The following is a 26,939-nucleotide window of genomic DNA, read 5'->3' as shown; positions in this document are numbered from 1 at the left end:
TCTGCGGAGATCTGTCAGGAGGTCCGCGGGATGTCTGGGTTCATGAAGGTCCTAAGGTCCTTGAAGGGTTCCTATGAGATATCTGTGGGGAGGTCAATGGGAGCTGTGAGAATCTGAAGGGGCATCGGGGCTCTGTGGTTGGTAAGAACAGCAGGATCTCAGGTAGCTGGGGCCGGGGAGGAGTCTGTCCTCGGAGCCCAGCAGGACTAAGTTAGAAACCAATAGAATAGGGTAGTGGGCGGGTTTTACTGAGAAAGACCAATCGAACTGGTCGGGGGCGGAGCGTCATACCGACGTCAAGCCGAGGCCGCCGCCGCGGGGCCTGGTTATCGCCGGTCCAGCGCAGCCTGGAGTCGCCCAGGCCTGAACTCCTACCCAGGTCCCAGCCAGCCTGACCCCAGCCTCCGGCCTGCGAGGACGCCGGAGGTCACCACGCTGGGGGTGGGGAGCGGAGCCGCGGTCAGCTCTGCGAGAGCCCCGCTGTGGCCCGTCCAGCCCCGCCCCTGCCCGGGGCCATGGCCCAGCCCTTGCCCCGGCTCCTTGTCCTATCCCAATCGGGACCTTGGCCCCCGGCCCCGCCCTCGCCCCGCTTCCCAGATAGATCCCAGTCCCGGCCTGACTCCCAGCGAATGCCAAGGTCCGGGTCCCAGTCCTTCCCCTTGCTTCCTTCCGGGTCCCAGCCCCGGTTCCCCCTTGAATCCCTGCCCCTTGCCAGGCCCCCATCCCCGCCCCTGCCTGTGTTCCACCCCCTTTCACAAATTCCAGTCCAGCCCTTATCCCAACCCCATTCCCAGTGTTTGCCTAAGCCCCTGGTCCGACCTCTGCCCTTGCTCCAGTCCTCATCGCACCCCAGGGTTCCATCCCATCCCCTATCCTTGTTCAAGCCCCAATGCCCAGCCCAGCCCAACCCATTATCTCAGCCTTTGCCCTCATCCCTGTGTTTACCCAAGTCTCTCCCGCTACCCACTCCTCGCTCTCATACCCTGCCCTTCTCCCAGCCCCGACTCAGAACTGGGCTCCAGCTGCCGCCAGCCCTATTGCTGCTGTTGCTGTTCTCTGTCCTTGGCCCAGGGGCTGGTGAGTGAAGAAGCAGGAAAGATTGAGGCAGGGATGAGGCTTTGACAAGGAGGGGTGGACTGGGGGGATTCGGGAAAAGTGGGACCTGGGGAACTAGATCTTTGGGGAAGAAGTGAGAAGAAGAAATAGGGAGGAGAGCTTAAACAACCGAGAGGAGTTGGGAGGTGGTGGTAACTGTGGGCCTTGAGGTCCAGCAGGTGGCTCTGTCCCTAGGATGGAGACTCCAATGTTTTCTCTCCTAGAGTCTATCCTGACCCCACCTTGACTCTTGCTTTTCCAAAAAAGTCTAGAAGGTATTGCTTTTGCTCTCAAAGTTTGATGAGGGAGACATGGTCTCATACCAGAGAGCCTCCAGTCCAGTGTGGGAGGATTGAGCCAAAACCTTTGAAATTTTGGGCATGCATTAAAACAGAGTTAAGGAAACAGTTTTAAAGATAACGTATAGCAAACAGAAGAACATGGGTTAGTTGCCATTATAACACGTTTTCTTCTGGTAATGAGTCTTGTTCCAAATAAGCTTGTTTTGCCCAGGAATAATTCCTGACACTTTTAGAGCAGGGTGGAAACTCAGAGCCCATTTTACTGATGGGGAAACTGAGGCTTAGTAAGGGAGCAATTTGTCCAAGGTCACACACCTTGTAAATGGCAGTGCTAGGGCTAGAAAAAGGTTTTCTAATTCCTTTCCTATACTTTTTTTTTTTTTCACTGCAATATATGCCTAATAGGAAAACAGACTCATGTAGGGGAAAGCCTCAAAGCACAACCCCTCCTTTACCCTGTCTGCCCACCAGAGGGCTTCATCCACAAACTGTTCTTCTTTTGCCAGATGTCAGCCTGGGGATGGGGACATCAATCAGTGAGGCAGTAACTTGGATAGGAGAGCGAGAGGTTCAACTTCTTGATGAGTGGGATGTGGGGGAGAATGGGGTCCTGGCCTAGGAGATGTGCCATAAAGATGACCCCATCATAAGGAGATAACTATGGTCTTCATGGCCTCAGACCTCACACACCTCTGGTTGGTGGATGGAGATGTGCCTGAGGGAGTCTTTGACAATAACAGCTAACACAGCAACTGCTGGGGAGTGGTTCATTAGGCTGCAGGGGTCTGGTTCAGTGTACAAGCTTGAGGAAATCAATGCACACCAAAGGTCATGGCCTCTGCAGATGTGTATAGCTTTATGTGTCTGAACGCTTGTGTGTGTGTGTGTCTGTGTGTGTGTGTGTGTGTGTGTGTAATGGAGGGATCTGAGGGAATGCTGGGCGTGTGCAGCATGTGTGCATGCTTGTGTGTTGGTAAGTATGCACAGGGATGTTGTATGGGGTGCATGTGAGCCTATGTGTCCTCTGAGTGCCTTTGTTATTAGTGAGGGGGAGGATATGTGTTGTGACTCATGCACGTGTCTCTTCAGCTTTTCCTGCACCTCACATGGACAGGTTACTGAAGTGTCCTTCGCAAGTGATAGTTCCGTGGTTGGAGGCAATGTTGGGTGCCTCCCACAACACATAAGTAATCCATCTGCCCTAGCTGCTCTCCTTAAGGGGCTCAGTGTTGATTACTGCTGCTGAAAAATTGGGCACTCAGCAGAGGCAGTAGCCAGGTCAGTTTTCGTGAGGGGAAGTCCAAGCTTTTGAGTTCAATGCGTAGCTCCCATCCCTGCCATCATGGCTTCTTTGTTCATGAGCACATTTAGTGAGCACTGGGCTGGCTAGGGGAGGAGAGTGACTGACAGTCACAGAGTTGTACAAATCTTGAAAGATGTGGATAGAAGCATGATTCACTCAGTAGGTTTAGTGGCTTTGGTGAGAGTTGTAATGAAGTTGGAAAAGAGCACTATGTAGGTCCAGCTGCAGGCAGGGCTGCCCTTAGTGCTGTTAATGGTCACTGCTTGGCAGCTGTGACTGGCATGCAGGGGTGCTCTGTGACCTATCAGTGGTGATGGGTTTTGCCTGAGGAGAAGGTGGCAATGTCACAGGACTATTACAGCACAGGACTACACACATTTGGCCTTCGTAAATGTTATTGTTGGCTTCAATCTCATTTCAGGAATGGAGGGTACCTGCTGGGTTTCCTAGTCTCACCCCTGATCCTTGGGTCTTCTCTTTGGCTTAGCTGAGTGTGTGCCTTGCCCTTGCGGGAAATGACGTTTTGTTCCATGCAGGGCTATCCTTGGAGTCCCTGTGTGGTATAAGTGGTTAAATGCTTGGCTACTAATTGGAAGGTAGGCAGTTCAAACCCTCCGAGAGGCACCTTGGAAGATAGGCCTGGCGATCTGCTTCCAAAAGATTACGGCCATGAAACCCTATGGGGTCGCCATGAGTCAGAATCGACTTGATGGCAACTGATTTTTTATTTAAGTACTTCATTAGCAGGGCAAGCCTCAGCTTGTGTGTATGTGTGCTTTGGGTGGTGGATAATCACCTAGCTCCATTCTGGAAGTACTGGTGCATCCGGGGCAGGTTCATCTGATTTTGGCTAGGGCCTTGCTCATGCCTCCTCTGGTACATGGCTCTGGTAAAAAACCAAAAAAACAAACCTGTTGCTGTCAAGTCAATTCCAACGCATAGTGACCCTATAGGACAGAGCAGAACTGCCCCACAGGGTTTCCAAGGAGTGGGTGGTGGATTCGAACTGCCAGCCTTTTGGTTAGCAGCTGAATGCCTAACCACAGTACTACCAGGGCTCCACACATGGCTCTGGTAGGCCCTGTTAAAACCCCAAACCAAAGCTTGGAGTGAATGGGGATTGTAGATGCTTTATCAGAACTTCTTCTAGCTTCTTCTCAACATCCCCGGCTGCTGCTCATTCCTTTTTCCCCACCAGTCTATTCTGTGACCTCTGCAGCCCCTGGCTACTTTGGGGGTGGCTTAGCTAGTCCCCCAATTCCCCAAGTCATACCATGTTCCTTTGAGTCACAGGACTCTTTGTGCTTGTCTACCCATATTTCTTGGAGATCACCAGCTGCTTTTCACCACCAGCTCTCTGAGCATCTGCACTGGGAGCCTGGCCAACATCTCTTTTTCCTAACAGTAGCAATGACTAATGAGTTGTCCCAACCCTGCTACCAGCTTTGAGGAGGAGCAGTCCTTCCCTAACCCCAGCAGAGGGTGCTCTAGAGCCCTGATTTCTTATAACAGTAGGGAGCTCTTGGCCTTCTGCTTCCTAGTTGTCACAGCCAGAGCTCCCAGGCAACCTGTGTTCCTCATTAGTTGGCTCCATTTCCCTTCATTCCTCTCAGATACGTCTCCATTGCTCTCTGAATGCTGCTTTGTGAGCCCCCCAATGCCTGTGACCCTCTTTGGGTTCCTGGGCAGTACTCAACTTGCAAGGTGGCAGACCTTCCTTGCTGACAGCTGAGGCTGATTATGTGACCTGGACTGAACAGACTAGTTCTTGGGTGTAACTATCCTTTGAAAACGAGTACTGGAAAATCTAGCGCCAATGGCCTCCACCTGTTTAGGGTAGCTCTCTGGGGGGTGACTCTTGAAGTTGCTGTACTTTGGCAGGGCCAGTCTTAACTGGTATTCCCTCCTTCAGCAGCCTCCCTTTCCCAGATACCTCTTTCTCTGTTATTTCAAATGCCTCTTTTTGATGTTATGTCTCTCATTTCCAGAGAGGGAGATTGTCAGACTAGGTAAGCCCGGGGGGTATTTCCTGCTTGGCTGAAAACTCCCTTTCCAGGGATCCCCCTAAACTACTCCGTCCCTACTCTGTCCTGAAGCTGCTTGAGTTCCTCTCATTCTCACCAGTCCTGGGGGCATCCTCCTGGGCTTCTCTGTCAGATTTCCTAGTGCTTTACTGGGAGAGGTCTTGCCTGCCATTTGGGACCCTCTTCCCCTCCCCAGCTGAGCTATAGCATTATTTTCACTATCATGGCATTCCCAGCCCCAATGTGTTTGCCTGGCCAGCCACTGATACCAGGCTTTCCTGCTCACTTTGACTCTGCTCCTGACAACATGATCTGGTATCTTGGCATTTCAGTTAGAGATGACCACTTCCTGTCCCCCACCCTTACCCAGTCCTGCTAGAATATACCCAAGTGATCTGAGATCCCACTGGCTCACCAACTGACTGCCTCACTGGGCTTCCCCCCAGAGAAACACCACTGACTGCTCATTCTGAATCCTGGAGGGCCTAATGTTTCTCCTTTCCTTTCTCCTGAGGGTTCTCTTGGTAGCCTTCAAGCTCCTGTCCCTGCCTCTACCACCCAAGCAGGCCCCGTGTAGCCTCACCACACTTTGCCCTCCCCATGCCTGCCCTGAGCCAGTACACAGACAGCTCTGTGAAGCTTCTGAGGGTTTTTGCTGCTCCTGACCACAGGGGACCAGAAAGGGGAAGAAAATAAACAGGGAGGTTACACAGTTCCATGCTGACTCCCAAGACCCGCAGGTGGAGCTCTAGCCTGCTCAGTGACTTAAGAGGCCATGCCACAACACACACGCACACGCGCACGCACGCACGCACGCACACGCGCGCGCGTGCGCACAGCTCTATTTTGTTGGATCTGGTAAGAGGAGAACAATGGCTCCTAAGTGAGGGGTAGCCATAGGGTCAAGTGAAGAGTCCTAGGTTTAGATATGGACATATTTGAATCTTAGTTTTGAGCCTCAGTTTCCTTATCTGTAATAACAGTTCATTTTTTACAAAGTCTTTGTAAAGATTAAACCCGATGATGGCTGGGGCAGCACCAGACCTTGTTGCTAGCTCAGAGGAGAGCATTTGCTGAGTTGGTGCTGTTAGTGTGGCTTTTGGCAAAGGAAGACGCCTGTTGCATAATGGAAATGCAGTCTGTCCTACCCTGCCCCTTTCTCTCTCTCCTGCTCCCCAGGAGGCCTTTTGCTGACTGATTACTCCACCTGCTCACCCCGCAAGCTGAGTCCTTTCCGCTCCTTTGCCAGCACTGAGCTCTTCCACTTCCATGTTCCCGAGGACACATTCCTAGCTGTTTGGAACCTCATCATTTTCAAGGAGCAGGGGGGAACCTTTGGGGACCACTGCCCAGACCAAAGTGTGACTGTGTGAGTGTCTGAGTTAACCTCCTGACCCCCACTTCTAACCCCAAGACTGCTTTCCAGATGAAAATGTGACGTTATAAGTATAAACTAACCTCCTGACCCTGACCCCTGGGCCCAGATTGAAGTATAACTAACTGATTGAGGGCCAGAACTTCTATCCCCTGGCCACTTCCTGACTACTACTGTGTGAGTACCTTTTGCCCTTTATGACCTGACCTCTGACCTGGAACTACTTTGTTGTATGTGTCATTATGGGGAATCCAGTTGTTTTACTGGTAATAAGTGACAGTTTTCCTTTCTTTTCCCCATTTCCCACTTCCCACCCCCATTGCCTGCTTTCCTCCTCTCCTAATTCTGGTTCCCCAGGTATTTCCGGTCTGGGGCACCCCCTGTCATCAATCCCCTGCACACACACTTCCCAGGGGACACGGCTGTGCCTGGGGTTTTCTCACTGACCCTCAGCTGGACACTGCCCAACCGCACCTCAGGCATCTTTAACGTCAGCAGCCCCTTACCTGGGGACTGGTTCTTGGCTGCCCACCTTCCCCAGGCCCATGGCCACATCTCTGTCAAGGTGGGTTGATACTGTCCAGGGAAGGGGGTGGCGGGGGCACAGAGCTGCTTCTCAGTCCCTGCTGATTCTCCCCAAAGGCTACCTGGCACACCAGCCCTGTGCCAGAGTGGGCAACAGCAAAAGGTGGCAGGGATGGGACACAGCTAGAGGCTAGCAGGTCATCTGGGTGGGCCCAGAGGCCACAATCTGAAGGAGTAAATTTGGAAGTGTCCTAAAGGACACAGGGGGTCCAGGCAGACTGAAGGGAAAGTCCAGAGCCTGAAATCAGTTAGAGGCCCTGGCACTGGGGAGAGTGCCCCTTTCTATTGAAAGGCTCAAGGGTTAATTAAAATGATCAGAAGCCAAACAGGGACTACTGCAAATACTGCTGCATAAACCCAGGACTGGTCTTGTTCTGCATCTTGATCAGTGATAGCTCTGAAGACTCTTACAGGCTGTAGTCCCTTCTTTAGTCCATCTGGGAGAATACATTCCTCTCCTATCATAATTTCAGACAGCTCCCCACACCCCATGGAAGACCATAAGGGACCAGTCTGAGATACAGAAGCTCTTTCCTGTTAAAAGGAGGCTTGGGGCAACTGGTGTCTATCCTAATTGTTGCCCTCCTTTCCCCTCTTCATATCAGCACTGATTTCATAGAGCAGAGATTGTAAAAAGTCTGAAGGATTGGTTAAAAGGTTAGGATGTTTCTCCATTCTAGTTTAGAGGAGAAGGAAATGTCACATATTTTCCTACCACTCCCAGGTATTGGGCAGGCCAGACTTCCTCCTTGTAGTGAAGGAGTTTATAGGTTTTCTACCCCTGTCCATTGGAGAAGAGCATGTGATGAGCCGGCCATTGTCGGTGTGGGATGCCCGTGTGTGTGGGGCCAGCAGTAATGGTGAAGGACTGAACAGGAGCAGAGTGAGGATGTAAAGAGCAGGTTGCTGAAGAACAAGAAGCTAATGGGGTTTAGGTAATTGAGAATTCAGAAGGGAAGAAATTCCCAAACAGGTGAAGATTTGACTTGGGTATGTCTCTCCAGGCTGAGTTCCTTGAGGGCAGAGACTGTGACTATGTCAGACTGTAGTCCAGCTTTCAGTGGTGTTAATAATGCTTTTAAATGAGCTGAGAATTCGCAGGGACAAGTATACTGGCACTGCTATTGTCAGGGATGGGTGCCATGTGTTGGTTAGGACATCTCAAGCCCTCAGTGCTGGGTCTGTTTTTTCTGAGAGTAATGTACAAGAGAACTTTCTACCAAGGCCTGGAAGCTCTCTGGATGAGACCATCACCTGGAAGCGCTCTGGGTTCTAGATAAGCCATGACTCCCATCAGAACTAAGGATTCTTCTATCAGGAGGAATGTCTTGATAGGTCTTTGGCCAAATCCCAAAGAGCTTGTCCCTGATCCCAGCTCTGATTCTTGACTACCTTAATGAGAACTGACAGGACAAATCCTTCTGAACTCCTGCTGCAGTTACCCAAAATTCTGTTCTTAGTGAGCAGGAGGAGCCTGGGGCCTATGTCTGGGCTGGGATAATGGGAGCTGAGCCCTGGTTGGGAGAGGTCAGGGCTGCTCATGGTTACCAGACTGGGACAATGGGGAACTAGAGATAGCAGCTCAGAGAAAAGCTTACCAGAGCCCAAAGGATGATTCAAAGTGCCCAGCCAAGAGAGCTGGGAAGAGAGAAAGGAACCAGACATGCCCACTGCATCTAAGTATATCCATCAAGTGGGGCCTGGGAGACTTCATACTGTAAGCTGGAACTCTAGCCAGTAGAGCTACTTAGGGGTGTGGTGTGATCTTAGAGAGGAGAGGGCACAGTTATACCCTTGCCCATAAGTGGCAGCAGGTCTGTCCTAGAGGTTGGGAGGGCAAGGATCTTGTCTGTGGTTCCTGTAAGAATTTGATTACCTTCTATAATCTTGTCTGGACCTCTAAGTATTCTAAAGCTCTCCAGATCCTGTTAATTATCCAGACTGAAGCCTATGAGTGGATTTTCTAGAGCTTTCTTTCAGGGCTCATCTTAACATGCTTCCTCCTTGTACCATGGTCCAGCATAGGAAGTTATGTGGGATGGAGAGCCTTGGGTCGAGAATGAAGAGTCCCAGAGATAAGAAGGCAGTGTTGTTTCTAGGGCTCTCCTCACCTTTGGGAATGAGCCCAGGCCTCCCTTTATCCCTTAGTCCTTGAGAATCTGCTCTGTGCCAGGGTTGGGTGCTGGGGACACAGAGATAAATAAGATATATGTTAGTGAGATGTAGGAGAGATGGCTAACTCAGCTTGGTAGTGTGGTGGTGTTAGGAGACTGTTAAGGAGTGAGGCCTGATATTGAGAAGGCAGGGAAAGGTAGTAGGAGTTGCATGGGCCAAAGCTTAGAAATGAGAACTGAAGTGGATCATTGTGGCTCAGGTGTTGGGGCAGGTGAGGGAGCTGGAGGGATGAGCAGAGGCCAGATCATGAAGGGACTGCAGTGCTGGGCTAACAAGTTTGAAATTTTATCCTGAGAGTGATAGGGAGCCTCGAAAGTTTATAAAAAAGGGAAGTGACTCATCTGGTCCAAGCCACTCTCCTGAGCTCTAGTCCCACACTTCTGCTAGACCTTGTGTCTGTGTTATTCACTGCTGTATTCCTAGCACCCAGTAGAGGACCTGGTGCATAGTAGGGACTTGGCAAATTTTTGTTGCCCTTTTGCCACCTTCTCAAACTTATAGCGTCCAAAACAGATTTCATTTTCTCCTCCGTTCCTTGTCCCCTTCTTCCTATCAATCACTTCTGTCTCGCCCCCATGCCCTCCATCTCTTTGCCTTTCCTGTCTTGGAGCATGTGTTCATCCTAAGGCACCCAGCTGCCAGTCTGCCTCAAGGGAGCTAGCCTTTTGGTTGTGGGCACCATCAGGCACCCAAATGGCTCATGAGAGAAAAGTTCTCCTAAATGGCACAGGTTTTCCTTCAGTGCTTCCTCTTCCTAGGTCCAAGAAAGGACGTAAGAACAGGTAAAATAATGAAAACAACTATATGAAAAGCAGAGAAGTAGATGACTGTAGAACAACAAAGGATTCTGTTGAATCCACCAAACAGGACCAGGCATGGTTCAATAACACAACTGAAGTGATTACAATCTGCTAACGGTTCTTCCTCTCTTCTGCCTCCTAAATTATTTCATTTATATTTCAGATAGGTAATATATGCACCTGGTACAACATTCGAAAGGTACAAAAGGCATACAGTGAAAAGTAAGTCTTTCTCGTCCCTTCTTCCCCCTCCAGTCCCCCCTTCCCTTCCCCAGAGTTAACTAGTAACTAGCTATTAACTAGTTCCTTATGTATTACTCTTCCCTTCTTGAAACACTTTCTCCTTTTGGCCCTTGTGACTCTGCACAAGTGTCCTTGTTTTCCTCCTACCTCACCAGCCACCCTCCTCTGTCTCCTTCCTGGCTTCTCCTCTGCTGGATCTGTGTGTTGGAGTGCTCCAATGGTTGGTCCTGGGATGACTCCTTTTTATTTCTGCATTCTCTTCCTAAGTGTCTCCAGTTAAAATAATAGTTTTAAATACCATCCATAACTTAATGCCTTTCAAGTGTATTCAGCCAGTTCTAATTTCTTTGACTCTCAGACTTGGACATCTCCAATCGGATGTCTAATAAGTGTCTCAAACTTCACATGTACAAATCAAAAACAAACCAAAGATAAAAAATCTCTTTGATTTCCATTCCACGTCTCCCAGTTCAAGCCTCTTCTTTCTCTAGTGTTCCTCTTATCTATAAATGGCATTGCCATCCACCAATTGTTCAAGCCCCCAAATTAGATGTCATCCTTGATTATTCTTTTTCCCTCATTCCACCACAACCAATCAAGAAAAAGTCTTGTTGACTCTACCTCTAAAGCATGCCCTGAATGCATCTGCTACTCTTCATTTCGAGGTACACCTTCCCTTAGCTTTCTCCTGGATCACCACAGTGAACTCCTAAATGATCTCCCTGTTTCCACTTTTGCTCCCTGCAGTTGGTCCAGCACTTATTTATTTCTATGTTGATTGATGCTGACTGACAGTGGGCTAGGGGCTGTGCTGGGTACTGGGCTGTTCCCATGGAAAAGATAGAGTATCTTTGAGCATCTTCAGGCTGTAAGCCCCACTCAGAGCCTTGTACTGGCCACCCTGTTCAGGCCTCTCTAAAGAAACCCAGCCCACCCTTACTAGGATGTTCTAGGAATCCATCGCCTTCCACTCTAGGATCCTTCAGACTATTTCCCATCCCCTCTACTTCTCATTCTTGTCTCTCCTGGTTTCTCAGCTTCCTTGCTTTGACCCTGTTCCTTCCATAATTTCTGATTCTGGTTTACCCTCTTGAAGGGTTACTCAGTTTGGACCCTCTCACTTGGCTTCTGCCTTGGCAGCTGTAGAGGACCTGGCTTCTGGTGCCCTTTCTCTGGCCTCATCACAAGTGTGTGAAGGGAACTATACCTGTGCACCTTCCCTGGTCCCCACTGGCAGAACCCTCCCTTTAAGAGAGAGGTATTGGATGTGTACATTATATATTTTAGGGAAGGAGCACATCTTAACCTGAGAGGTCATGTCCACTGATCTTTCAATTAGGCTAACAGTAAGTAAAATGTGGAACAGTGTTTCTTCCCTCTAGATTGTCTGGTGAGGAAATGGCCTACCTCTTGAGCATGAGCCCCCACTCTTGGGGGCTCATTCACCACAAGATTATTGTAGTGGTGATTCCTTCCTTAGGAGGTTGGTTTGATGAAAGGACTTGTGTTGCTATTTCTGGTCCTTAGGGTTTGACACCAAAGATGAGGGACATCTGTTTTGGATATCTGAGATGGAGATCTCAGAGCCACTAGGTGGTTTCAGGAGCTCTCTGGAGGCACCCTCTCTTGACAACCATTCTTTAATTCAGCAGATTTTTTAGCACATGCCAGGTGGTGTGCTAGGCATTGGGAATGTAATGATGCAAAAGACACAGAAGAATTTCAGGCAGAGGGTGATGAGATCTTGGCATTTACCAAAGCCTCCTTCTAGCCTGGTGGAGCTTTTGCTGGAAGCCAGTGCCTTGGCTGGCTTGTTTCATGGCATGGGACTCAGTGGAGAATCAGGGCCTGGAACTTTTGTCCCAGAACAGGGCTTGGAGGTATGTCTAGGTTAGAATAACCATTTAAGTCTTCGTTAGAATAACTGTAAAAGTGAATAGTTTATTGAGTCAGTATAAGACCATTTGTTCAGAAGATCAGGGAAGCCCAACTAGGAGCCCCCTCCTATGGTGAACTGCTAGATTTGGAGGGCTTACATAGCTGCAAATGCTGCAGAGGAGGGACAGTAACGAAGGGGGACTGTGCTTGGTGAAGACTGATGAGGCTGGGAGGAACAGAGAAGGTCTAGGGATTTCATGATAGGGAGAGAAGCTGGAGGATGTGGTGGTTCTATTCTAGGAACAGAAGAAATAGCTCGAGGCATAAGGAGCAGATAGATCTGTGGGTCCCCTGAGGGCAGAGTGGTAGGAGGGGAGTCAAAGATGACAGGTTTTGGCTTCATAAAGGTCAGAGCTGCCCCCACCTGGACTGATGAGGCACTTATTTATTCATTTATTCAGCAAGCATTCATTGGTAAGGTCTGCACTTTCTGCTAGGCCCTGTGTCTGGGAGAACAAAAATAAAATAAGACAAGGTTCCTGTTCTCAAGTTGCATATAGTCTGAGGTTGCCTTGGGAGGTGTTTAACGGTCGGGGATGGGGGTAGTGTTAAAGGAGAGGCTGGATAAGCATTTGGGAGGGGACAGGGTGTGGAGTAAAGGAAATTAAAGCTTCAGATTGATGGTGGTAGAGGAAGGGGTTTGGAATGGAGACCTTTAAGGAGTTTTTCAACCCAAAAGGAGAGCCAGTGTTCTCAATTCTGGAGAGCCTGGTGGCAAATGGAGTGTTTGAGATTACTGTGAAGTGGCTCTGCCTAGGAATGCTCAGGAGGAGGGGTTAGATTGGAGGAGGGTCAGACAGGATCAGAATATGCAGGGCTTGTGTTTTGAGCCGAAAACCTCAGCCCTTGCTGGGGATCACAGCAGACCTAAGGAGGGCAGAGGTGAAGATCAGGCAGCATGGACCCAGAGCTTAGAGAGACCTTGATCAGAGCCCTGAGAACAGGAGACCAGGAGAATCTCCCCCCCCTCACCCCCCCAAGCAGGTTCTAGTTGCTTTGGTTTAGTAGCACCCCTGCTGTCTCTCCCCTCCCACCACCCCTGCTTTCATCTCAGGGTCTCCAGGATGAGTGTCAGTACCTTCTTCAGCCACAGTTGATTGTCCGGCGTTTGCTGGACGTTGCTGTGCTGGTTCCTGGCCGTCCCTCAGAGCAGACCCTCTCCTCCCACAATCGCTCAGCTCTGTACAAGTAAGTCAAATACTCCCCCATACCTGACCCTTCCCCTCTTCCTTCTCCTTGGCCTCAAACAGGGAGGTGGGTTCTCTCTTGACTCTCAGCTTTCCCTCCTGCCAACCTGGACTACCGGGTCATCCAGAGCTCCTGGAGTGGGTTGGATCCCTGCCTCCCTCTCCCAGTACAGAGGGGAAGACCTGGAAAGGCCTCTTATTCCTTCTGTCACCCATCCCCTCCATGTCCTCTGCTTCCTAATGTTCTCCTCATTCTGGTGTCCCTCTCACATCTGTACTCCCTGTCCTTTCTTACCCCAACCTTCCTCTGCCCAGGGTCTTTGTGCCCAGCTTCACTTACAGGGTTACAGCACAGCTGGTGTGTGTGGGGGGCCGCGGGGTGTCCGCCTGCCCTCTGACCCTGCGCCTACGTCCCAAGGCCCCACCCCTGCACAACTCAAGCTCTGTGACTTGTGGAGGTGCCTCAGCATGCCAGCTGGAGCTGGCGTTACCCCCCTGGGGGCACTGGGTCTACGTGCGTGTGGAGACACCATCCCGGGGCCCTGGCAGGACCATTCGCTTCCAGCTGTGTGTGCGGTTGCAAGGTCAGAACCCCTACATCTGTGCCAGCAGCCCAGCCTGTGCATACATCCGTGGCTGGGGAGAGGCAGGCCTGGGTGACTGTGTTCATTGACTGTCTACCAATGCCTACCTACAACCTCCCCAACCCCACCCAGGCTCCTTCGCACTCCCTGAAGCCCTCCCACTCGGAGCTCTAGGTCATTGGAAGGTCTTCAGATCACTTTTTGCACCTGACTTGGGGCTAACTAAGGGACCTCATAAGGACCTCTGGTGGCGCGATGGTTAGGTGGTCAGCTACTAACCGAAAGGTTGGAGGTTTGAACCCACCAGCTGCTCCATGGGAGAAAAGCCCTGGCTGTCTGCTCCCATAAACATTACAGCCTAGGAAACCCTGTAGGACAGTTCTACTCTGTCATGCTATGAGTCAGAATCGACTTGGTGGCACACAACAACAACAACAAAGGACCTCATTACTATCCTTGATTTAATCGGTTTCGGTTTTCTGGGGTAGGCAGGGATAGCCAGGACCTCTGGGACACTGTCCTTGCCAAAGCCTGTGCAAGTCCTTGAGAGGGCTCGTCACACTTAGTTTCTGTCTCAACAGTGTCTTCACTGTCCTTGGGGAGGGACAGAGGACCTTCATTCCCTCCAACATGACATTCCATTAGCTGTGACCACTAGGAAACTGCTGGGTCCCATCCTGTGACCCTGGATGACCCATACTCCCAAGAGACACATGATTCTAGTTCTCACTCCTTCCCACCCTTTGCTCAATCCTGTTTGGTTCAGATCTGGTTTGTGGTGGGGCTGCAGGGCTGTGAGGGCTGCAGGCCCCAGCTCTGCTTTCTCTGTCCCACAGAGTGCCCACAGCCCAGCCTGTACCGAGCCCTGGTCCCTGGAGCTGCCATGAACATGCCCCAGTCACTGGGCAACCAGGCATTGCCCCCAGAGCCTCCATCCCTCGGGGCCCCTGCAGAGGGGCCTGGGGCCACATCCCCACCTGAGCACTGCTGGCCAGTGCGCCCTACACTGCGCAATGAGCTGGATACCTTCTCCGTCCACTTCTACATCTTCTTTGGCCCCAGTGTGGCCCTTCCTCCAGAGCGCCCAGCTGTGTTCGCCTTGAGGCTGCTGCCGGTACTGGACAGCGGAGGCGTCCTCAGTCTGGAGCTCCAGCTCAATGCGGTACTCTTGGTGAAAATGAGGGAGGTCGCCCTGTAGGGGAACTCAAAGGGGAAGGTGTTGGGTATGGGGGCCCTTTTCTCCTCCAGGGAGTCTGCCCAGGTTGCTTCCATTCAACCTTGCAGTTAGGGACCATGTCTCAGCCCAATTTTGGCCCAAAAACGTGCACTGACTATTGACTCTGCCAGGAATGGGCTGGGCCAGCAGGGCAACTCAGAGTGTCAGGGCTTTGCCAGTTTTGTAGACTACCTCCTACTTATTAAGGGCCTCTATCTATGGCAAGGGAACCCTGGTGGCGCAGTGGTTAAGAGCTTGGCTGCTAACCAGCTGCTCCTTGGAAACCCTATGGTGCAGTTCTACTGTGTCCTATAGGGTTGCTATAAGTCAGAACCGACTTGACAGCAATGGACTTTTTGGTTTTCTCTATGGCAAGGAGCCCTGGGGGCACAGTGGTTAAGCATTTTGCTGCTAACCCAAAGGTTGGCAGTTTGAACCTATCAGCCGCTCCGAGGTAGAAAGATGTGACAGTCTGCTTCCATAAAGATTACAGCCTTGGAAACCCTATGGGGCAGTTCTGCTCTGTCCTACAGGATCGCTATGAGTCAGAATTAACTCGACAGCAGTGGGTTTGGTTTTGGGTTTATCTATGGCAGTTGTCCACTTTCTTCCTTCAAGTCTCCTGTGATGGGGAGCTCACCATCTCCCGAGGCCATGCAGTCCATGTTTGGACAGCTCTGATTGCTAAAGGCTTTCCTGATATTCTATCAGATCTGCCTCTATGAATTTTTATCCACTGACCTTTGTTTTGCCCAGGAAGCCTTATCCAATTAATCTACCCCTTCACATGATCCTCAACCTCCCCAAAGCTGAATAGCTTCAGTGTCTTAAGCAGAGCCCTCCCACCCTCCACCTTCTCCTCTGGTCATACTTCTTCTGGTCATTGGGTCTATAAAATAAGGGATCCAAGGTGGTCTGACCAGGGAAGCAGGCAACAGGACTGGCAATTGTGCAGCCTGAGATCGAGTTATCTCTTTTAGCTGCTGTATCACACTGTGGGAGCACCCAGGGCTTGTGGTAAACCAAGACCCCTGGGTCTTTTTCCTTTATTTCCTTCAAAACAGTTATATAAATTTATTTTTTATTATAAAGTAATAGAATCACATATAAAAACTTTGGAAAGTAGAGGAAAACATCCTCATAACACAATTGCTTGTTCTTTTCCACACCAACTGCTCTGTTTATCTAGTTGTAATCAAGAAGCACACACATTTTGGTGCCCCGAGCCTTGTTCATGTGAACTGCTGCCAATTTCCATCTAGCATTTTTGCAGTGAATTTTTGAACCTGAATGTAAGAATTTATGTCCATCCCTGGGGCATTGCCTAATATTGGTTTGGGCCTTGCTCCTTATGGAATATTGATTTTCTTCTCTGCTTTTGGTAACTCACACACTTGAAAAGCCAGCCCTCTGCACTTCTTAGTTATTATTGTCAGCATTGAATAGGACTGGGCTGAGGGCAGAGCCCAGTCATACCACTAGATATCTTCTTCAGTTTGACATTGATCCAATTATTTATCAGCTCTTCCCTTAGCCAGGCGTCCTTGTAACTCTACTCTCCTCCAGCTCTGGGAGCAGGAACCACTTTCCCATCAGCAGACCTGAGGCCTAGTCTGTGGCTTGATATGGCATTTTATGGGACATGACTCAGAACTTTCTAGTGGTCCTTCTAGTCAGGGCAGAGCTAGTTCTTCAACCTGAATATTCCTTATTTTCATATCAAACTCTCTGTGATTCTGTTCAGGCTAAGACTGCGTTTTGTGTATTTGTTTATTGCTATACCTTTGGGCAGTGACAGTGAGGGTTTTTTTAAATGATTTTTAAAAATTTTATTTATTTTGTTGTTGAGAATATACACAGCAAAACATACACTAATTCAGTAGTTTGTACATGTGCCATTTAGTGACACTGATTACATTCTTTGAGTTGTATAACCATTCTCACCCTCTTTTTCTGAGTTGTTCCTCTCCCATTAACATAAATTCACTGCCCCCTAAGGTTTCTGTCCAGTCTTTCAAGTTGCTGTTGTTAATTTGATCCCATATAAATAGTTCTTAAATGAGCATAATACTCAAGGCAGAGATTTTTTGCTAGTAAGCTAAACTATTGTTTGGTTTTAAGAAGACTTCAGGGGATAGTTTTGGTTTAAGGTTTAAAGATTATCTCAAGGCAGTAGTTTCAGGGGTTCATCCAACCTTCATGGCTCCAGGAAGTCTGGAGTCCATGAAAATTTTAAATTCTGTTCTGCATTTTCCCCCTTTTGATCAGGATTAGTCTATAAAATCTTCGCTCAAAATGTTCAGTAATGGTAGCTAGGCACCATCCAGTTCTGATCTCATGGCAAAGGAAGCGGTTGTTCATGGAGGCAATTAGCCACACATTCCATATCCTCCTCCTATTCCTGACTCTCCTTCCTTTGTTGCTCCAGGCGAATAAAGACCAGTTGTTGTGCCATGGATGGCCGCTTGGAAGCTTTTAAGACCCCAGGCACTATGCAATGAACTAAGAGGTAGAACAGAAGCACTAAACATGGTATTAGGCCAGTTAACTGGGATATCCTATGAAACCAAGACCCTAAACCTCCAAACCAAGGAACCAAATCCCATGAGGTTTTTGGTTGTACATAAGCAGGCAGTGAGGTTTTTTGATTTGACCTTGACACTGTAGATCTTGAGTCAGAGTCTAGCCCCACACCTGTACTTGTTCTTCCTTAGTATCCTGAGAGTAGAGGCCTAGTCCCCATGCAGCCACTCACCCTCTCCTCTTCCCCGTTCTTCTTGTTCATTCACTCTAAAGGACACTATTTACATTTCACTCATCTGCATGCTGTGACCCTTGCTACATTCCTTAGACAGCCCTTATTCTGAAAGGTATATTGGTATATCCACTCTGATAGGTAGACCATCTTTCCAAATATTTTGAATTTTTTCCTTGGACATTTGGATCAGAGAACTACATACCTAGATGGCCTTTTTTTCCCCCCTTTGATCCCCTCCTAGAATGACTTTTACTGAATAATACTCTGGCATAGTGCCCTGGGCTCGCATTGAGGGAATTTATAAGCAAGTTGTTGGAAGCTTATGGTGGCCGTTGAGGACAGGATGCAGAACAGAACACAGTGCTGTTTTTATGAGAGCTCACCTGATATCCACCCCTTTGGGTGCTGTGCTTCTCCCGAGACACTGATGAACTTTGCTCTTTGATGGATGCACAAATCTAGCAACTCATCGTATTTCCTTCTTTGCCTTGGTCCTTGGAAAGTCAGCATCAAATGTATGGCCAACATCTAGGGACAGACTTTATTTTCCCACACAAATCTTTTAATTTCCCTCATGCATTTACTGTTTCCTGTTACATGTATTTAATAAGCTGTCTGAAATCCTTCTTGAATCAGGTGAGTTTATGGCATCCTGTTACCTTTATTCTTGTAGACAGCGCTTACATTTCCTCCTGTGGTTGTGCTGTTACTTTTCATCCCAGCCAGGTTGCTACATTTAATCCGGAGGCATTCTGTTACCACCATTTAGTACGTGAGGATCATTTTATCTGAGTCCATTGCTTTACACTCCTCCTGCCTTCAGGCCTAGGTGAAGATGACTGCAAACCTTACAGTTCTTTTTGTTCACAACGAGTTTCTACATCCAGCAACAGCCCCTTCCCTCTTTCCACTCTCACTCCTACCCCCCACAAGCTAGTTGGTACTGGATAAGAGAATGTTCTCTCTTGCCTGGACAGAGTTTAAACAATTCTGCCCAAAAAAGGATTCAGAATTGGGTCCTAACCTTCTCATCAGTCTTTGAAAGATTTCTACTGTTGAGGAGCTGATCTTTTTCAGAGTTTTTCTGTCCTGAGAGCAGAGAAGAGAGGCTTTTGGTGTGAAGAGCACCTGGAAGAATATGGAATGTTCAGTGAGGGCCTGAAGGGGCTTCTGGGAAAGGGTTAACAGGTGTAGGGGTCTGGGGTGGGGGGAGGTGGCAGGGCCAGGTGAGTGACGGCTTCATCTCCATACCTGCCTTCTCCAGAGCTCCCTGCACCAGGAAAATGTGACGGTGTTTGGATGCCTGACTCATGAGGTGCCCTTGAGCCTGGGGGATGCAGCAGTCACCTGTTCCAAAGGTAGGGGTGAGGAATGGGGGAAGGACAGGAGGCTGAAAGGCCTGGGTAGAGGGGTGTGGGGGGTGGTATGAAGGCAGGCCCGCTAGGGTCTGGGAAAATAGGTATAGGTGGGTGAGGGTTCTTTGTGCCTGATGCCACACTGATTGTTCCTCCTCCTCACTGACCCCTCTCTTCTCTCCCCCAGAGGCTCTGGCCGGCTTCCTCCTCTCTGTCAGTGCCACCTCCAGAATGGCCAGGCTGCGAATTCCCTTCCCTCAGACAGGAACCTGGTTCCTGACCCTCCGCTCCCTGTGTGGGGTGGGGCCTGGGTGAGCGGCAGGAACGGGGGTAGAGGGTGGGTGAGACAGACCTAGGAGGGAGCACCCTGGGCCCCAGGTAACAGTGAGTGTGTGCACAGGTTCGTGCGGTGCCGGAATGCAACGGCCGAGGTGCGGCTGCGCACCTTCCTGTCCCCATGTGTGGACGACTGCGGGCCCTACGGGCAGTGCAAGCTCCTGCGCACTCACAACTACCTGTACGCGGCCTGCGAGTGCAAGGCTGGTGAGCGGGCTGGCAAGGGAACTGGCTGCTGTGGGCTTCACAGAAGGGGGTGGCTTGCTGGGTCACGGTGGAAGGCGTCAGCCTGAAATGGGGATGACCCATGTTGAGTTTGGAGAGAACAAGAGGGCAGAGCCAAGGTGAGACCACCTTCCACTGGTAGTGGCCTAGGGCTTGGTAAGAGGCTGCGAGCAGAAGTGTCTGCTGAACCCATGGCTGCCTTCCCCTGTCCTCTTCCACCCTATGCCTTCTCCCCCATCTGCAGGGTGGCGGGGCTGGGGCTGCACCGACAGTGCAGATGCACTCACCTATGGATTCCAGCTGCTGTCCACACTCCTGCTGTGCCTGAGCAACCTCATGTTTTTGCCACCTGTGGTCCTGGCCATTCGGAGCCGATATGTGCTTGAAGCTGCTGTCTACACCTTCACCATGTTCTTCTCCACGGTATGCGCTGGCATATGTGTCTTCATCATGTCCTTATCCACGGTGGTGGGTGAGGCTGTACATTTCCACCACATTCTCCAGGAGTTTGAGGATGTCTACACCCTTGTAGTGTGAGGATATGTCTCCCCTTCTCTGTGTCTTCTACAGTAGAGCTTCCCAACCTTTTCATGTCATCGCACGTGTAGGACATTTTCTATTAATTTTTGTAAGGCACAGTGGGGTAAATGAACAAGGCTGTTAAGATAATATGCTTGGGGGCTCCAGCTGCCCCACACCCTCCCTGCCCACTCACGCAGAGAGCAGAGGGGGCAGTTATCTCAACACACTGGCTGAGAAGGCCTGTCATACAGTATGGAATTGTGTCTATATCTTCACCATGTTTTTCTCTGTATAGCTGGAAGAAATCCATTCTTTCACCCACATCTCTGCATGGAGAGTGTTCACCTTCATCAGGTTCTTTCATGGTGGGAGGGCTAGCTATACTATGCTTATGTTCTCCATTGAACTGGGGATTTCTACATCTTTAGCGTGTTCTTTCTTATCATATGAATGATGTCTCTCCATTCAGTCACCATGGCCTCCTAAATTCTCATGGGAACGTTTGGAAGACAAAGGGGAGCTTTATAATTGGGTAATTTATAGAACAGTCTGGGTCTCAGAATCCTAAGAATTCTTATGGACTCAGCTATGTCCTGAGGCATCATGGGAACTAGGGGTTGTTGTTTGGTGCCATGGAGTCAGAAGCAACCTCATGTATAATAGAAGGAAACATGGTCCTGCGCCATCTTCGTGCTAGTGTGATATGAAATCTCATCTCAAAGGAGTTAATTTTTAGGAAGGTTAATATATGCGAAAACTCTACTGTTCCCGTTGCAGAATCCCCACAATCCTTCCCAGTGTTTTCTCACTCCTCCATAATTAGAAGAGTTTATATTATAAGCAAGGCTATTGTAAGGAAAGGTAGAGGAGTGAATCTGCTAATGTGACTTTAACCCCAATTTAGACTTTTTTTCCTCCAGAGATGCCACCTTCAGGGATCTTTAAATTTAATCTCTAGGCTCTTGGCATCTTTGACATACAGTGTGTGCCTTGAGCAATGCAGAAATCTTAGATGAATCCATAGTTTCTTCATATCTTGGCAACAAGGATATCACAAAAACTAATACACGCCTCCCTGGTGTCCAGCATGAATAGATCAGACATATGTCCAAATTACACAAGTCTTACTTATCATCTAGGAGAAAGCAGGAGGCAAATGTCCTGAAACTGAGGGTCCTGGGTTCCTCCCACAGATGAGGAAGAGTAGGCTGTCAACCACGCTGTGTAGATAGCCCTTGGCTCTTTAAGCTAGGTGAGAAGTGTATACTGCAATTCTGCTTGACTGGCCCGTTTTAGGCCTGTTCCAACAATGCCTCATTCTATTTTTATATTAGACACTGTTTCTCTTTTTTATTGCCAGATGCCGTTTATACTGTTGCTCACCAAATCCTCTAGCAACAGCTGTTCCACCAGCCCACTCTTAGCTACATGCATATCTAATATGATTCATAATTAGTAAGAATACCTAAGTGGAACACAGTATGTCAGGAGCCTGGAGCATGTAGGGAGAGGATATTCATTCTCTTGGACTTTTGGGACAGATATCCTGGGCATTGGCTCCAGAGTGTTCAGTTCCGGATCACTCCTCGTTATCTGGATACAATGACAGTCAATCTGAAAAGAGAAGAACAGACTTTCCCCCCAGTGGGAACACCGTGGGAGCCTAAAGTGCCTGGCAGTATATAGGAGCTCCCACTTTCTTAAATAAGGCAATAAGCAAAAGAGTAAGGAAAAGATTCCAACTTGGAGGTGTTGGCTAAAGTTTTGTTCTAACTCCTGTTCTTTTTCCACATGGGGCAAAATGTATGGGACAGTTCTACTCTGTCCTGTATGGTCACTAAAAGTTGGAATCGACTCGACGGAAGCAGGGTTGGGACCGGTCATCAAGTTTTCCTGGGCAGGTTTCCTATTTTCCTCCTTCCCTATTTTTTCCTTAGTCTAGACTTACTTCATTCCTCAGCAGTCTCCATTTGGTCACATTGTGATTCACAGTATAAATGAATAGTTTCTTTTATAAGGATCAGCACAAAGCTGGTTCCTGTGAGGCAGAAGTTAAAGATGTCCCAAAAGTCCAACTTTTCCACGCTGCTGTACCACTCCATCATCTCTAACATCAGCTACTCCTTTTCCCCTCAATACTCTCCCTCCTGTCTTTGGGTTCCCTAATTCACTGCAGCGTCTCACAGAACTCACCAGCCTTATAAAGGAAATGACTCACGTGGTTGTAGAGGCTGGCAAGTCCCAAATTCGTGAGTCAGGCGTAGGCTTCTCCCTGGCCCTGTCTCTGACCAAAGGCACTCAGCTTTCTTGCTCCGTGGGCTGGGAAGCCCACTGACCCATCTCCTGCTGGTCTCTCCTGCGGGTCTCTCCCTCCTTAATCATGGGCTCTTCTCTTTCCCACCTCTAGGGTGGCTCATTTCAAGCCCAGTGGGATGGCAAAACTGACCAGTCCTCTTGGTGGGCCACAATTACCCTATCACACAGTCCCACCCAATCACCTGAGTAGGAGTTACAAGACCATGGCTAGAAAGGCCATACAAAAAGCAATCCATTCACTGCACAGTACTAGGATGTTCTGGATGACAGCCTTCTTCCCTGTCTTAAATTCTGGACAGCCTACACCTGGGAGTAGTGCATCAGTCCCTATCCAGGACATAGGAGCAGGCAGTGGGTTTGCTCTTCAGGAACTTACAGATGTAAAATGTGTTTAAAAAACAAAAACAAGTCACAAATCCAGCAGTTGATTTTTATATAGCCAAATGATTCAAATAATGATAACAGCACACTAACATCTACTGAATACTTGCTGTATGTCAGACACAGTACTAATTTAATCCTCACAGTAGCGCTATAATAATAGATAGGTACTTTTATTATTATCATCCCTTTTTTGCAGAAGAGGGAAGGTTAAATACTTTGTCTAAAGTATAAGGTGAATGGTAGAGCCAAGATTCTCAGTCAGCTGGACTGCACGTCCCTCCACGTAATCACTGAACTCTACTGCTCCCCTGGAACGAGGGAAGTGAACATTCACTGATAACTTTCTAATCTGACTTCAGTTTCTCAAAAGCCCTGGATTATGTATAGAAATTCATGGCCTAGTTTAGTAGTTCTTCCCAAATCCTTAAAAAATAAATATAGCCAATCAAAAGATCAGAAAATCTAACCAAATCAGATTTAAGAAATCATTAGGGAAACTATACCAAACCTTGCAGTTGTACAACTCTAACCCAGAGCGTTCAAGCCACGTATCTTTCACGGTGAGACACAGGCAGAGCGGACATCCTGGGGCCAGCCAGTCTTCCTTTCTGGTTGCGGACAGCCTGGCTGCAAGCCTGCCTTCTCATTACCCCTCTGTTTCCCAAACCATCACAAGTAATTCTCAGTGGCCCTTGGCTAAATCCCACAACTGTTTCCAAGAGAAAATGGAAGCAGAAAACAGAAAATAAGAGACTAGCAATAAGTTCTGTTATATCCTGAGTGCCAATATCCCAATCTTTGCATGGATCAAATATGTTTGTGTTTCCATTTTTACATTCTGTGGTGCCTGGGTATTCCATCTTGGAGCATTAGATAAATTACAGCTTTTAAAATTTTCCTCTTACCCTGATTCTATCACCATAACAACCCATTCTTCCTGACATGGGAGGAGTGAGCAGCCAATATGCTTGTTCTCAATTTGGAGCTGTTTGTCCTCACAGATCCTACCCAGTATCCTTTCTTTCGGAGGGCTCATAAGGCACCATGAATACTAGAAAAGTCCATGGAGGGATACATCTTTGCACCAAATATATTCTTTTTTTTTTCATCCAACCTTCTCATTTTATTTTTTACTGTGCTTTAGGTGAAAGTTTACAGAGCAAATTAGTTTCTCATTAAACCATATACGTATTGTTTTCTGACATTGGTTGCCAACCTCACGACATGTCAACACTCTCCCCTTCTCAACCTGGGGTTCCCCGTTTCCGTTCATCCAGCTTTCCTGTCCCTTCCTGCCTTCTTGTCCTTGCCCCTGGGCTGGTGTGCCCATTTAGTCTCATATACGTGGCTGAACTGTGTGTGTTATTGTTTGTTTTATAGGCCTGTCTAATCTTTGGCTGAAGGGCGAATCTCAGGAGTGATGCACCAAAGATATTCTTAAAACCATACGTGCTTTTAGTGTCTGGCATTAGAATGTCAATAAATACTCAAATTACACAAATTCTACATAGGAATTCAGAGACAGGTGACAACAATAAATATTCTAAGACAAAGAGAACCCTTTTCACAAATTATGGAATGCTGGATATCAGAGGTCATGAGAGTGTTGTCCAGAGAAACGGAGGAGTTGGAACCACAGGACAAGAGAGGCTGATGGCAGACCTTAGTTCTTTAATTAGGGTGTCCACTATAGCTTGATCCAGTTGCACTTGCATGCCTTCTACCCACTTTGAACCTCCTCAATAGTCTACCCTTTACTGTGTTGTCTACAGGTAGGTTAGATGGACACTGTCCCTTCCTCATAGTCTTCCTCATGGTTTGAAGTGCCATGCTCTTCTCCATGGTGTTAGGGACTTTTTCTTACTGTGTCCCCCATGGCATTGGGTGGGACGGGATGAAGAGGGCCAGTTAGTGAGAGTCCTGAAGGTGAAGCCCGATTCAGAGTCTGAGCTATCAGGCGAAACTGGTTCATGCAGGGGAGGCTTGAGGTCTGGGTTGGCCAGAATGCTGGGCCCCAGGGCTTGGGCCAGGGATAGGGATTATAGGTAGGACCCACAGCAAGCACAAGGAGACAGGAAAGGGATTGGTCTCAGCTTGAGAGATCTGGACTCACAGGTCGGGTGTTGTCCACAGCACATTCCAGTAGCAGAAAGATTAGGACATGGGTTAGGGCTGTCAGATATATAACTGCTTACAAGGCAGACCAGGCCTCCCTACCACATTCTTCTCAGGAGTGGGGATGTTGGGCATTTCCCAGTTCTGCTCAGCCAGTGAGCTCTGACCTCTGCCCTCTGACAGCGCGCCACTCCTGTGGCCTCTTTCTCCAGTTTCAGTAGACCTTTGCCTCAGGTTCTCGCACACCTGTCGTTTCTTCCTCCAGTTCTATCATGCCTGTGACCAGCCAGGCATTGTGGTTTTCTGCATCATGGACTACGATGTGCTGCAGTTCTGTGATTTCCTGGGCTCCCTGATGTCCGTGTGGGTCACTGTCATTGCCATGGCTCGTTTACAGCCTGTGGTCAAGCAGGTCAGTGCAGAGTGGGCCCTAGCGGGCAACCATAGCCAAAGTCTACTTGAAATCCACTCCCAACCTCTCCCCAGGGCATTGCCAAGTGCCCCTTGCCATCCTGGTCCAGCCCCTGGAGTGCTGGCACTGGCTCTGGCCCAGCCTCTGGAGTCCTTCTTCCCTAGGTGCTGTATTTGCTGGGGGCTATGCTGTTGTCCATGGCTCTGCAGCTTGACCGGCATGGACTCTGGAACCTGCTTGGACCCAGTCTCTTCGCCCTGGGGATCTTGGCCACAGCCTGGGTAAGGGTGGGGAAGACTGTGGCTGGGGGCGGGGGTGTTCCAACAGAAAGTGGGTGCAGGGTCCTGAGTGCCTGCTCCCCACTTTAAGGTGGGCTTGCTCCCTGTCATCATCACTGTGCCCCTCATGGTGTCTACTCCAGTCCTGGAAGGTGCCTGCAGGTCACAACCAGGGATCAGGGGACAAGCCTGAGAGTGATTGGCTCTGGCTTGAATAACAGGACCCCACTTCTCTGCCTCCCCCAGACAGTACGCAGCGTCCGCCGCCGGCACTGTTACCCACCCACGTGGCGCCGCTGGCTCTTCTACCTGTGCCCAGGCAGCCTTATTGCAGGCAGTGCTGTCCTGCTCTATGCTTTTGTGGAAACCCGGGACAACTACTTCTACATTCACAGCATTTGGCATATGCTCATCGCCGGCAGCGTGGGCTTCTTGCTGCCCCCTCGTGCCAAGACTGACCACCGGGTCCCATCTGGATCCCGGGCCCGGGGCTGTGGTTACCAGTTGTGCATCAATGAGCAGGAGGAACTGGGCCTTGTGGGCCCAGGAGGGGCCGCTGTCAGCAGCATCTGTGCCAGCTGAGTGAGGCTTTGGGCCTGGCCCTTTGGGAACATGAACCCTTCCCTGGGGCAGAGAGCCCTTCCCTAGGGACGAGAGACAAGCTGTATTTCTTGAGGACATGGAGTCTTTCTTAAGGATGTGGAGTTCTTCCAGGGACCCAGAGCCTGCCAAGGGACATGGAGCACTTCCTGAGGGTCTGGAGTCATCCTGCATCCATAGAATCTGTCTTAAGGATTGGAGCCTCTGCAGGGACACAGCCCCTCAGAACCAGGGAGCCCTTCCTAGAGGTGTGGAGCCATCCGGAGGACATGGATTCCTTCCCAGGAAGACAAAGCTCTCTCAGGAACATGGCGTCATTCCTGAGGAAATGGAGTCCATCTTGGGGAAACTGAGTCTCCAGATCTTCCCAGCAGCTCAACAACTCTGGCCTCAGACTCCTCTTCCAGAGGCAGCGACTGGGCTGTGCTGTTTGAGGGAGTGAGGAGTGCAGGACACATGGGGCTGGGCTGGGGTGGCTGGTATCCTGAGTTGATGGAGGTGGACTCTGGTGTGTTTCCAATGAAGTATGTACTGGTTCTCTGCTGCCTTTTTTTCTGGGCCAATGATGTGGGAGGGTAGGGGAAGAGGGACCCTGAGGAAATGAGCAGGAGTGATGGAAGCCCAGCCTGAATGAGCTGCAGGAGCTACTGTCTGAGGCTTTGACCCCATCATGTACACACCTCAGCCCTCCCATCTGGTCCCTGCATTCACTTCCAAATACCCTCCCAATACCTGCTGTTCCCAGGCACTGGGCTAGACTGAGGGGAGACCAGGCTGCAGTAGCTGGGAGTAGGAAGTGTGTGAGTGTGTG

The 26,939-nt window shown here is 49.4% G+C and overlaps 1 protein-coding gene across 2 annotated transcripts; it reads left to right on the top strand.

Moving 5' to 3' along the window:
- The first annotated feature begins 284 nt into the window (after positions 1-284).
- TMEM8B (transmembrane protein 8B) lies at positions 285-26,848 on the top strand. 2 transcript variants are annotated; one of them, XM_004372281.1, is made up of 14 exons: positions 285-379; positions 999-1,077; positions 5,904-6,093; positions 6,457-6,664; positions 12,895-13,028; positions 13,343-13,611; positions 14,448-14,773; positions 18,850-18,943; positions 19,128-19,251; positions 19,341-19,483; positions 19,746-19,924; positions 25,104-25,250; positions 25,415-25,531; positions 25,775-26,848. In XM_004372281.1, exons 7-14 carry the CDS (start codon positions 14,495-14,497, stop codon positions 26,108-26,110), a joined length of 1,419 nt encoding a protein of 472 aa, XP_004372338.1. In that variant the 5' UTR covers positions 285-379; positions 999-1,077; positions 5,904-6,093; positions 6,457-6,664; positions 12,895-13,028; positions 13,343-13,611; positions 14,448-14,494; the 3' UTR covers positions 26,111-26,848. The 2 variants fall into 2 exon arrangements, with proteins under 2 accessions (XP_004372338.1, XP_004372337.1); XM_004372280.2 differs by lacking the exon at positions 285-379 and having other exon boundaries at positions 713-1,077; positions 25,775-26,665.
- Positions 26,849-26,939: the final 91 nt, after the last annotated feature.

The sequence above is a fragment of the Trichechus manatus genome, unplaced genomic scaffold, assembly GCF_000243295.1.
Source record: "Trichechus manatus latirostris isolate Lorelei unplaced genomic scaffold, TriManLat1.0 scaffold00016, whole genome shotgun sequence".
Taxonomy (NCBI): domain Eukaryota; kingdom Metazoa; phylum Chordata; class Mammalia; order Sirenia; family Trichechidae; genus Trichechus; species Trichechus manatus.
Note: the sequence above shows the minus strand (reverse complement) of the source record. Positions and strands in the feature narration are given on the sequence as shown.

Excerpts from the sequence above, each read along its gene's own strand:
- TMEM8B (XM_004372281.1), top strand. The coding sequence starts at position 14,495 with ATGAACATGCCCCAGTCACTGGGCAACCAGGCATTGCCCCCAGAGCCT. Across the intron at positions 14,774-18,849 it reads TGGAGCTCCAGCTCAATGCG|AGCTCCCTGCACCAGGAAAA; the intron begins GTACTCTTGGTG and ends TGCCTTCTCCAG. Across the intron at positions 25,251-25,414 it reads TACAGCCTGTGGTCAAGCAG|GTGCTGTATTTGCTGGGGGC; the intron begins GTCAGTGCAGAG and ends CTTCTTCCCTAG.